The sequence below is a fragment of the Eurytemora carolleeae genome, unplaced genomic scaffold, assembly GCF_000591075.1.
Source record: "Eurytemora carolleeae unplaced genomic scaffold, Eaff_2.0 scaffold2299, whole genome shotgun sequence".
Lineage (NCBI taxonomy): Eukaryota > Metazoa > Arthropoda > Copepoda > Calanoida > Temoridae > Eurytemora > Eurytemora carolleeae.
In genome coordinates, this window is record NW_019398183.1 from 1 (window position 1) to 13732 (window position 13732).

The following is a 13732-nucleotide window of genomic DNA, read 5'->3' on the forward strand; positions in this document are numbered from 1 at the left end:
AGAACAAGGTCATCTGCAAAAAATAGCGCGGTAATATATACTCCATTGAAGTTAACCCCCTCTTTCATAGAGTGCAGGACCTTTCCAAGACCTGATATGTACAAGGAGAAGAGCAGGGGAGAGAGAACACAACCTTGTTTAACTCCCCGGGTGAACCACAAAGGGCTAGATAAACCTCCACACAATCTTACCCTAACACTCATTAAAGTACATCAGTTCTGAGAATGGTCGCTTATATGTTCTTTAAAATTAAGACGACATATATATACACTCTGAGAGTAAGACGACTATAAATTTGTGCTGGTACCGTAAGCTTAAAGGAACCGTTTGAAAACCAACTAAGTTATCCAACACTAATGTTAGTGGAACAATAATTTGTCGCAAGGTAAACTTGACAGTGAGGGTAATGACGAAATTGTTTTGGTTACTTCCAAATTTCATGTAATTGAACACTTTATGACAAGCATACTTGTGAGCACGGATTTGTGAACATTTTCCTTTCACATTCCAGTCATTGTGGTTATTATTGTACAGACTCCCGCCGTACTAAATGATAGGATTTCCGACAGTAGTAAATATACATCAGAAAATTTATAGTTCTTATTTAAATGAAGTCTGCAAAGCATGTATAATCGTATGGTAGGGCGAACAGCGTCAGTTATATCTCCCTTCTATTCCTTACTCCCTGGTCATTAATCTTTCTTACTTTATAGAATATTGCAGTGCTTAGGATCCGGATCCGTTGGAGCCACAACATTTTGGCCTCCTGAATCCGGATCCGTAAAAATGTGCGGATCCATAGGGCAAAATACCAACCAAAACCGAAATTTGTCTCTCAAAACCAAAAATCAAAATTGTTCACTAATAATAGATCAACAAAAATTTCCAAATTTCATTTGTAAAAAAAAATCGCAAATCTTGAGAAATGTCACGACCTGGATCCATTTTTTTCCAGCGAGGATCGGGATCAGCATAAAGGATCGGGATCAACATAAAAATGAAATGGATCCAATGCATATGCACTGGATTATTTATGCGTTTCTAAAAAGGTGTCAACAACGATCTACAACAAACAAGATAAGATATTGACAATGATAACAAAGAAAGTATTATATTGAATAATTGAATACTTTCACAAAATCAGATTTATTTGAAAATCCATTTACCTGATCGATCATTTCTGAACTAGCATCTAGGCCAAGAACATTTTGAAACTCTCCAAATAAATTTCTTGTACTGAACAATTATTAGTTAATTGGTCATATTACATAACTTTAATAATATTACACTACATAAAGTGATTACCCCACCCCTTCAAGGGAGTGTAAGCGTAATTTCAAGTGACCCTCCATGCAAAGAGACAAATGCCAGATTTACAACGGTACCCTTAAACCTTTCTGTGTTAGTCGAGTACAGAAATATATGTGTAAAACGGGCGTTTCCCTCCTTGCATGGAGGGTCACTTGAAATTACGCTTCCAGTCCCTTTAACCAACTTTTAAAATATTTGTGTTGGTCATGTATGTGAAACGTAGAGTAGAGAATAATTAAATAGTGAATTTAGACTGAAGACGACATAACAAGTGACTCTTCATTAACAGAGTGGCATATCTTATTCACAACGGAACCCTTAAAAACGTCAATAGAAAATTGAGTGTTATCAACTGTGGTTTCTCTATTAAGTGACATGCTGAATTCTGCTTCAGGTCTGATAAAACAAGGGTTTAAAGTTGTGGTTGTGAATCGGACATGCCCTTCTTTAAATGGAAGTTCCCTCTGCCCCCCCCCNTTTTGGAGGAGAGGTATTTCCGAAGAGAGGCAGGGACAAAAATTGTTTCACGATATCTACCTTATCCCGCTTCCACATCCTACGTCTAAGGCCTGATACTTAGGTCCCCTGTACTCTTCACTACATAATTAATTCTTATTAAAAGTTTAATAAAAACATTATTTTGTTTTATTTTTAACATAAAATTGTAAATAATTTTAGAACTTTGTTTATTTATACATACTCGAGAAAGTTGACAGCATGTTTCACAATTTCTTTAGGGTGCGGGGGACGTGCCTAAATTAATAAACAAGTTTTAAAGGACTGTAAGCGTAATTCTAAGTGACCCTCCATGGCTCTGCCCGACTTACATTGGTATATTTCACAGAGAAACCAGAACAGTTCAAAGATACAAAAACATTGAGGTTTAATTGATATTTAATCAGACAATTTTCTCATTACTTAAACATTAGATGAAAAAATTTCAATTCGGAATTAGCTCATTCCCATTACCCAATTCTAAGTATCGCGAACACTCCCTTTAAAGAATTAACTTACTAGAGCATATTTTGCAACCTCTGACGACAAATTCCACAGCGATTTGGCCATTTCTGTCTGAAAATATGAATATTTCAAATTATCTCCTAGTAAAAATTTATCAAATGTTGAAAAATGTTTTATCTTACAACTTGTATCCTGAGTGGACAGCTGCTACACCAAAACTATAGTTTTCATATTTCACGAAACGAAATCCGGCATTTTTCAGCATTCCGGCAAACTTTTCTTGGTCAGGAAACTTCCTAAAATATTAACACATAATAATTTTTATTTTTTTAAATGTATTATAACTTAAATTCAACAAATTTGAGAAAACCTTTTCTAATATATGCTTGCTTATGTTTGTGTGTGTGGGGGGGGCGGATGGGTCTTCATTTTCCCTAGCTTTCAATAAATGATTATATTTTCATCAAAAATGTAAGCGTTATAGTTAACAATAAAAATGTTGGCACGGAACTGCTTCTTGACGTTATTTATTTCTGAAAATATCAAAAATGATATTTTTAATATTTTTCATTTTTTTCTATGTGTTGTGTTCCTACCTGATACTTTCTACTAAGTACTGATATGAGTCCCAGTCCCCTGCCAACAGTTTACCCATCGGAGGGATCACCTGGAAGGATAAATAGATAAATAGATAGATAACAGATAGATAGATAGATAAAAATAGATCTAGATAAATAGATAAACAGAGATTCAGATAGATAGTAGACAGATAGATGACAGATAAATAGAAAGAAGAGTAAGATTGGCAGATAAAAGAAAACATATAGATATATAGCTAGAGATAAATAAAAGACAGATATTAGACAGATAGATAAGAGACAAATAGATAGATAGATGGAGAACAGATAAACAAGGTTATCCGCAAAGAGGGAGACTTCAAAGACGACTGTACGAGATTTACACTGCTTATTTCCATATGTTTATAGTTCCCTGAAACTTCAAACTTGATTCTTTTTTTATCAAAATCATCTAATAAGTCATATTTTAAGAAATTCAAGTCGTCTTTACAGTCTCATCTTTTATGGGTAACTTTGTAAATATATATATATATAGAGACGGATTTAGACGGCTAAAAAGATTTTTAAAAAATAGATAAATGGATAAATAATAGAATCAAAATAATTGATAGATAGATAGATAAATTGATAAATTGATAAATTAATAAATTAATAAATTAATAAATTGATAAATTGCTAAATTGCTAAATTGGTAAATTGATAAATTGATAAATTGATAAATTGATAAATTGATAAATTGAATAATTGATATATAGATAAATAGATACTCAAATGAATAGATAAATAGAACGGATCAAAATGATAGATAGATAAATAGATAGATAAATACCTGGAATGAGTAAAAGTCGTAAAGGCTCTCAAGCTCAGGGGGAGTAACCTTACTAAACTCTGCAAACAAAAATTGAACATAAGATTTTTCAAATTAGAATTTCAAAAAAATTTCATATTAAACTTTATAAAATCATGGGCGGTGAAAGTAGAGGGGGAGGTTGTAACTAGAAATAAATTGTTCAAATAAATAGGTTAATAAAACAATTAATGTGATTTAAAATAATCTAAAGAATAATTTGATATTCAAGATCTTTCTGTCATTTTTTAATTGTAAATTAACTAATTGCAATTAAAATTGAGAAAATATTACCTAGACACATAAATCTACCTCCAGGTTTTAATACTCTAAAGGCTTCAGTTAAGGCCAGATCTATTCGTACAACGTTCCTTTAAAAACAGGAAATAAATAAAAAGTAAATTCTAAATTTAATTATTTCCAATCATCTTTAGAATCTATATATATACTTTGCTTGTCTGTCTGTCTGGCTGTCCGTTTGTGTCTAATAAACGGACGACTGAACCGACTGATCAGGCTCAAATTTTCTGTGGGACCTCAAATGACCCATGGAAAGGTTATGAATGCTTGAAATTACAAAAATGTATTTTTAACAGTTTTTGATTGTGGTAAAACTTGGAAAATTTGCGAACAAATATTTTCAAACCGGAAAACTTTTTTGTTTTTGTTTTATGTTGTACAAAGTGAAGATTCTCACAGATAGAGCCACAATTTAAAGAAGAGAGGCGCGAAGCGTTCTTAAAGTAGGATATATTTTAGATACTGTTCAAGATTAAGTAGATTCGAATCAAGCGGGAAAATTTCAACAAAAACATTTTTTTGTAAGTTTTGACATATATGAGATGAGATTTTTTATTTCGCATATCCATTATCCACTCAAGTTTAGTAACAAAATATTGAGGAAGAATAAAAATGACGCGAAATTTTTTAGGTAAACCTATTTTGTACAAAATGGATCCGGGATCCACATCAAAATAAAATAAATCCTGAGGTAGGAACTCTTGTTTTTTTGGATATCGGGATTATTGCTTGATCTCAATCCTTGTTGATCTGTAGATTAATTTAATCTGTATTTGATATCCCAGCACATGGTAATCGAACTCAGTTTTTTATAAATACTTAAATTAAAAGTGCCCACTATGGATATCGAGTTCAATGAGATTCCAGGATTATCACTATCCAACACAAAAGCTGCCAGCTCTGGGCATCTATTTTAGTAGTGTCTCCATTAAAATATCAAAAAAGACGACAACTTTCGCGCTTTTCTAGTTTAAAAGATAATTATTTTCAACTGCAGTTTTTCAGTTTGATGAAAAGTTTGACAACATAAGAATTATTTCTAGTGTACTGTAACTATTGTGTAGTGTAAGAATTGTTCAAATACCTGATACCAAAGGCAATAGTGTAGCAGTCGAATGATTTATCTGGAAAAGGAAGTTCTTGTGCGTCCCCCTCCACCCAGCTTATTCCAGAACTATGCCCTAGTATAAACAACAAATATTAAGGAAAATATCTAAAATTAAATGATTTTTAGGGTAAAAAGTTTTTAAAAGGATGAAACAACCAGCCCTTTAATGTTCAAATTTTCACAATTTTTCCCCAGACCATCGAAAATACTTTTATTGCAATTCTTAAATTATAAATGAGTTAAGAAGTGTGTCTCAGCCAAAAATACTTATTGTCTTTTAGCAATTCTGGATCAAATTACAATAAACTCCACAGAATATATATTAATAAAGTCATGTTTAAAAAAAAATATCTCCTCTATTCGTGTTCTATCTGTAGCTAGCCTCCCATGTTCATCCTTAACAGCTGAAAGTACCCCTTTCTTTTTAACTGTTCTTCTGACTAATCTCCAGAACTGTTTGGACGACATGGTTGAAGCGGCGTGCAGTCTCCGCATAAGGCGGCGTTGCCTGATTTTATCCGTTATCATAAAGACCATTGAGATGGATCTACCTAATTTGTGTGCCCTAGCCTCTCCAACACCAAGCATAGATTTATTAATATCACAAACTGTCACGTGTGCTCCGTTCTCAGCATTTAGAGCATCCTTTCCAACATAATCAAGGAATCTAAAATAGTGAATATTGACAACATGTTCTCCGTCCTCAGCATTTAGAGCATCCTTTCTAACATAATCAAGGAATCTAAAATAGGGAATATTGACAACATGTTCTCCTTCCTTAGAATTTAGAGCATCCTTTCTAACATAATCAAGGAATCTTAAATAGGGAATTTTGACAACATGTTCTCCTTCCTCAGCATTTAGAGTATCCTTTCCAACATAATCAAGGAATCTAAAATAGGGAATATTGACAACATGTTCTCCGTCCTTAGAATTTAGAGCATCCTTTCCAACATAATCAAGGAATCTAAAATAGGGAATATTGACAACATGTTCTCCTTCCTTAGAATTTATAGCATCCTTTCTAACATAATCCAGGAATCTAAAATAGGGAATATTGACGGCATGTTCTCCTTCCTAAGCATTTAGAGCATCCTTTCCAACTTAATCAAGGAATCTAAAATAGTGAATATTGACAACATGTGCTCCGTCCTCGGCATTTAGAGCATCCATCCCAACATAATCAAGGAATCTAAAATAAGGAAAATCATTGTCAGCACTCAGCATGTAGATACCTTATTCTAAAGATAGAGTTTCAAAGGTACACGATTTAAAAAAAAGTTTTTTTTTTAAGTGGGAAGGGGGATGAAAAATTGAGCCAGGAACTAACAAGATTTTCCTCTTTTAAGATGCTTTTTAACCAATATATTTTAATTTATCTTCCGAATTTCTTCTAAATAAAAACCTACCAACAAATGTTTACCTAAACGAGGAAGAGAGGATTTATATATATAGAAAGGGGGGAGATATATACACCAGTAGTGTTTAACAAAGATAACTATTCGTTGATAAAATATATTTATTTGTAAACATCCCACCTGAAAGATATATCTCCAGTTCCCCCCGCCACATCAAGCAACTTTGTTCTAAAACAGATGAAAGTTCAATGCTTTGAAATCATCCATGTTTTGAAACAAAGTATAGCGAGTTTTCATTTGTTAATTTCTTCAGAAACACTAACCCTTTGTGATCCCATGGATTAGCTTCAATCATTTGAATATCTTAAAGGTTTTGTTTACGTTTTTCTTGATATATCCACGTACTTTCCTCTGCAAAATTCTTTAAATAAGTGATAGAGAAAAATAAATATCCAAAAACCAGTTAACATCCATTCTTATTATTTGAATGCTACCTGGGACCAGGAGCTAATGTTTTCATGAATTCATCTTTCCAGACCCGATGAATTCCCAGAGACATTGCATCGTTCATTAGATCATACGTATCAGCAACACTACAAGATCAATAACTTAAGAACAGCTTTATTAATAAAAATATCTCTTTAACTGGGCTTCAATTAAAACAATTGTTAAACCTACGCTGAGTAATAGGACCCAAAAACATTCTTCACCTTTTCGATTTTAGAGGGTGAAATAGACATTCTAAATTTAATTCAATAAATCCAAATGGTAAAAGTTTTTGAACATTGATCCTGCCTATGAAATACATTTAAAACCGCTTCTTTTTTTTCTTTCTCTCCGACATCTTTGAATCCGAAATGTGTCTGTTTCTCATTTGAGTAAGTGGAACAAGGTTTAACTAAACAACATGAATTTAGAGCGGACTGATGAATGCGTAAGCATGTTCTTAGAGACTTCATTTTTCTAAAAATCAAATAGTTCATTAATTTTTTGTTTCTATAAACCGATCCGGATCAAATAACATAAATGAATAACAATTTGTTTAAATATAATTGCTTGGAAGAGTTAATTGCTTAAGGTATATTCCTAGTGAACCTCAGGTTCACCATGGGGGAGTACGTCTCCAGCTCCTTCGACAGAGCTAGAAAATTTAAAAATAAAGTAAAAAACGATAAAATCTATTTTCTTTATAAGATGTAGATCAATAAAATCAATTTTCTTTTTAAGATGAAGATCAATAAAATCAATTTTCTTTTCAAGATGAAGATCATCAATTTTCTTTATAAGATGAAGATAATCCAAATCAATTTTCTTTTTTAAAATGAAGATCATTAAAATCTATTTTCTTCAAGATAATGATCATTAAAAACAATTTTCTTTTCAAGATAAAGATCATTTAAATCAATTTTCTTTTTTAAGATGAATATCATTAAAATCGATTTTCTTATTTAAAATGAAGATCATTTAACTCAATTTATTTTAAAGATGAAGATCATTCAAATCAATTTTCTTTTTTAAGCTTAAGGTCATTAAAATCAATTTACTTTTTTAAGCTGAAGATCATTAAAATCAATTTACTTATTTAAGCTGAAGATCATTAAAATCAATTTACTTTTTTAAACTGAAGATCAATAAAATCAATTTACTTTTTTAAGAAGAAGATCAGAAAAATCAATTTAATGATAATACAAAATGCCGCGTGAAATACCTATGACCGACGTCCCACGTTGTTGTATAATATTTTCTATAGCACGAGTGTGGTCTGGGTAGGGAGGAGCCAAGGTGTTCATGTAGAAATCTCGTCGGCGCCAGCTAATCACGTGACCCGAAAACTTGTTTACCGGCCAATGACCGTCTAAACGGTCGATGAGATAGGTCCAAAAAATCTTGTTTATTTTCTCACCATATTTAAAATTGGAACTAAATCAAAATTACAATGAAACAAAAAACAAAATAAAATGTAGCATTACAATACTTTTAAAGGTTGAAAGTGTGTACTTGTATACCTTGATATAGTTGGGAAGTGTGTACTGTATACCTTGATATAGCTGGGAAGTGTGTACTGAATACCTTGATATAGTTGGGAAGTGTGTAGTGTATACCTTGATATAGTTGGGAAGTGTGTACTGTATACCTTGATTTAGCTAGGAAGTGTGTACTATATACCTTGATATATTTGGGAAGTGTGTACTGTATACCTTGATATAGTTGGGAAGTGTGTACTGTATACCTTGATATAGCTAGGAAGTGTGTACTGTATACCTTGATATAGTTGGGAAGTGTGTACTATATACCTTGATATAATTGGGAAGTGTGTACTATAGTAGCAAAGAACTCCATATTTAACTAGAACTCTGTCAACTTCTGCATAAAACGCCTCGGTGTTGAAATAATGAATAGCACGACCTAAAACATTTTTGTAAAGAGGGTCATTTCAGTTTTACAAAGATACCCTTTAAACCTTTATCTGATCCAACAATATGAAATATCTCCTCGTTTTTCTGGCTAAAAAATGTTGAATTCTCAAAATTCTGTCCAATTGCTTCTGCATCGAGAAATTCAAATAAGTAATTTAAGGAGACATCATGAATAACTGGTTCATTGTTAAACTGATAAAGCTTTCAAAGGTAACGTTGTGAATAAGACATCCCTTTTTTACATCATCAAATCATATTTGGGATAATTATTTCTTTTTGCTTGGGATGACGGATGTTTAGATCTAAAATATTGATGAATAACTAGAAGAATGACCTGATAGAATATACTAAACATATTTCTTTTTGCTTGGGATGACGGATGTACAGATCTAAAATATTGACGAATAACTAGAAGAATGACCTGATAAAATATACTAAACATATTTCTTTTTGCTTGGGATGACGGATGTACAGATCTAAAATATTGATGAATAACTATAAGAATGACCTGATAGAATAAGCTGAACGGAACCACTATTCACTGGCAATGTTTCTGCACTGTAAGTATCTTATAAAATAACCAAGGATAAAGTTGAAACCTAATCATAATCTTGATCAAACCAAACCAGACTAGTTTTCGCTGATTTTCTTATAAAGATTCCTTGACTCAAGAAATCTCAGAGATCCACAATTATTTCCTTTTCTGGCCTAGAAGTTAACATGATAGATATTGATTTGAAGTCTATTTCTCAAAAAGATATTTTACATTGAAGACAAACATAAATAAAAATTAGATAACAAAACCCCCCAAACCACTTTTAATTTAGTGTGCGCCCTACCATATGATTAAACATGCTTTGCAGACGGGTACTCTATTTGAATATGAAATATTCAGAATAGGTTATTGTATACGTAGTAAATATACATCAGACAATTTATAGTTCTTATTCAAATGAAGTCTGCAAAGCATGTATAATCGTATGGTAGGGCAGGACTGTAGACGTAATTTCAAGTGACTCTCTAGTTAGAAAGTGTCGTATTATGTCCGAACGACAATGTTTCCCTTTAATCCTTCATTTGAACCAAAAGGAAAAAAAAATTTCTTTTCTTTTTTTTATCTGAAAACTGCTCAATTTCTTTGCCGGTGCGGCATGGAGAGAAGGAATGAAATTAACAGAATGAAAACAACCTTGCATCTTCTGCTCAAAACATTTCTGCTCAAAAATCAATCATTAGATATCTTTCTTCCACCCAGGAAATTTGATTATTTTAAATTATGGTTTCTTTGAGGTGGCCTGCATATTTGTGCTACAGAAGTAAGAAAGGAAATGATCAGAATTTTACAATTTTTTAAATTAGAAAAACGGCGATATTTTATATAGGTTTATAAGCTACCATTGTGAATCGTGCAAGCTACAGTTTACATAGAGGTACACTAAACTTTACATAGAGGTACACTGAACTTTACATAGAGGTACACTAAACTTTACATAGAGGTACACTAAACTTTACATAGAGGTACACTAAACTTTACATAGAGGTACACTGAACTTTACATCGAGGTACACTAAACTTTACAAAGAGGTACAATAAACTTTACAATAAGGTACACTAAACTTTACATAGAGGTACACAAAACTTTACATAGAGGTACACTAAACTTTACATAGAGGTACACTAAACTTTACATAGAGGTAAACTGAACTTTACATAGAGTTACACTATTTACTAAACTTTACATAGAGGTACACTATTCACTAAACTTTACATAGAGGTACACTAAACTTTACATAGAGGTAAACTATTCACTAAACTTTACATAGAGGTACACTAAACTTTACATAGAGGTACACTAAACTTTACATGGAGGTACACTAAACTTTACATAGGGGTACACTAAACTTTACATAGAGGTACACTAAAAAATCATTCTAAAAATTCTGCCGTGAACTAAATTTTTGAGTTTTCAGGTTAAAAAATGAAAACTTATCGTTGCATTAAAATAGTTATAAAAAATATGAAAACAACTATTAGAATTTAGTTATAACTTTAACAAGTTGAATGAGAATAAGACTCGGTAATTGTGCATTGTAAACAGACCCAATCATTAAATCAGTGATTTAATAAGTGTCCATTAAAACAATATTTGCTTTGTAACAACATCAAATAAACTTAAGTATCGTATAATGTCGTCTTCCTATACTATAGTTTTCTGGTTATCCCTCTATTTTCTTGTTGCATTTACCTGTCTAGTAATAGCTAAATGTTGTCTATATCCCTCTATTTTCTTGATTTATTTACATGTCTACTGTCTAGTAATAGCTAAATGTTGTCTATATGCCTCTATTTTCTTGTTTTATTTACCTGTCTAGTAATAGCTAAATGTTGTCTATATCCCTCTATTTTCTTGTTTTATTTACCTTCTAGTAATAGCTAAATGTTGTCTATATCCCTCTTTTATCTTGTTTTTTTTACCTGTCTAGTAATAGCTAAATGTTGTCTATATGCCTCTATTTTCTTGTTTTATTTGCCTGTCTAGTAACAGCTAAATGTTGTATATATGCCTCTATTTTCTTGTTTTATTTACCTGTCTAGTAATAGCTAAATGTTGTCTATATGCCTCAATATGTTCACTTGTAGTCGAGGGTTTCTACAAATCAAAACTCTAACTCACAGAATTTTTAAGATTTTTTTCAAGACTCAAAATATTGAAACGGAGGAATTTAATTCATTTACACAGAAACGCATTGTACTTGTCATTTTACGAAAAACATTTTGATATATTTTTTACATATTTAAGGGAATAAATTTTCTTAATAGCTGGTCAAATCTCCAAAAATATCGAAAAATTGCACGCAAAATTAAATATGTATTAGGCCATTTTCAAAAAGTATTGAGTATTCTGTCTTTTGGGAACCGATTTAAGCGACAAGGTACGGTTAGTTGTGATCCTAAATAAATAAATTAGGCTTTTAGGTTATTTTCAAATAGAAAAAAATACCTTTGATTAGCAAAATTAGTCATGTCGAAAACAATGAATTTCAACAAAATTAGCGAAAATGTCAAAACAATATTTTTTCTGATATAACTTTATGACATAACTGTTGTTTAATATGAACGTAATTTGAGAGGAATTTCAATTGACAAATTAAAACAATATTGTTTAGAGCTAAAGGAGGCAGAGCAGTTGAGTTTTCCTTATCTGATATTACTATTTCCGGACTACCCCATTCATCCCAGCTATCCGGCTCATTCTCATTCTTCATTTATTCATCGTTATACTCAGTCATCCCTCCCTCCCCCTTTCACCCCATTCATGCCAACTATCCGGCTCATTCTCATTCTTCATTTATTCATCGTTATACTCAGTCATCCCTCCCTCCCCCTTTCACCCCATTCATCCCAACTATCCGGCTCATTCTCATTCTTCATTCATTCATCGTTACACTTACGTCATCCCTCCCTCCCTTTTCACCCCATTCATCCCAACTATCCGGCTCATTCTCATTCTTCATTCATTCATCGTTATACTCAGTCATCCCTCCCTCCCCCTTCACCCCATTCATCCCAGCTATCCGGCTCATTCTCATTCTTCATTCATTTATTCATCGTTATACTTAGTCATCCCCCGTTAATCACACATCCCAGTTAACCAGCTCATTCTTATTGTTCATTCATTAGTCTTACTACTGAGTCCTCTCCCCTCTCTTCCAAATAAACCCAGCTATGTATTTTTTCTTTTGAAATATCCTTATTAATGAATAAAGTTCCTTATTAATTGATGTAATGGTGAGCTGGGTTCCAAGATCGGAGTTTCTTCTCTTCCGTAGACAACAGAGACATCGTCCAAACAACTGTAACGGATTAATTACCTTTTATATTTTTGATCCCTTTATCTTTGCTACCAGATGGATGTAAACCTTACCTTGATCCATAAAAATTGACTATTAGTATTCACAGTTTGCAATGTGAAATCATGTGGGGAAGTTAAGAAGTATATAAACAGATAACTTGTCTCAAACTTAATTTTTCTAATCCTTATATCTTTGCAACAAGGTGGTTGTAAACTTTGATAGATTAAAAATTAAGGTGTTAGTTTTCATAGTTCAAAATGTAAACAGCCTACATGATTGAGAAGGATACGATCATTCGAGGATAATAAATATAGAGTTACAGGCTAGAAATCAACATCTTTGTTCTAATAAAACAAAATTGGAATAAAGTTAAAAAGTCACCACAAACTGTAAATTTAAATTTTTTATTCTTTTCTCTAAAACATTGATTAAATTTTAAAAAATCCTTTTATTTTAAAGAAGAAAAAACAACAGAAAATGATTTTAAAATGTAGCTTTGCTCAGTGCAAACTTTATAATTATAATGTAGAAAACGGTTTTAGGACAGAAGAAAAGCATTTTACTTAAAGAGACTGTAAACTCAACTTCAAGCTCAATTTCATGCAAAGATGGCAATGCCTGATTTACAGCGATAACCTTAAAGTATAGCCTGATCAAGTATGAATTACATTGATGTTTTTTTTCAACTGATTATTGTTTTGCGGTTTCTCTTGCAAAAGTGACGTGCGCATTTCTTGCTTATAAGAAGCAATAGAGAAATTATAATAATTTAACACTTCATGAATCAGAAACGACAATATCTTCCACATTTTTTATCAGTTTAGGGTTTCAATTATACCGTTGTAAATCGAGAAATGCCATTTTTGCATGGAGGGTCATTTGAAATTACGCGCACACTCCCTTTCATTTGATTTAATTTTGAATAGTACATCAACGAATTTTACCTTAATTAAGCTCAGAATCACAGCCTTAATTTTAGCCAGTATAAATGAGAGCATA

The 13732-nt window shown here is 32.0% G+C and overlaps 1 protein-coding gene across 1 annotated transcript; it reads right to left on the reverse strand.

The window, feature by feature from the left end:
* Positions 1–2383: 2383 nt before the first annotated feature.
* On the reverse strand, positions 2384–7449 carry LOC111716962 (ubiquinone/menaquinone biosynthesis C-methyltransferase UbiE). The gene is made up of 9 exons (XM_023492477.1): positions 7258–7449; positions 6957–7055; positions 6643–6690; positions 5656–5771; positions 5081–5177; positions 3991–4067; positions 3679–3737; positions 2868–2938; positions 2384–2567 (listed from the first exon to the last, which is right to left on the reverse strand). Exons 1-9 carry the CDS (start codon positions 7443–7445, stop codon positions 2450–2452), a joined length of 873 nt encoding a protein of 290 aa, XP_023348245.1. The 5' UTR covers positions 7446–7449; the 3' UTR covers positions 2384–2449.
* Positions 7450–13732: the final 6283 nt, after the last annotated feature.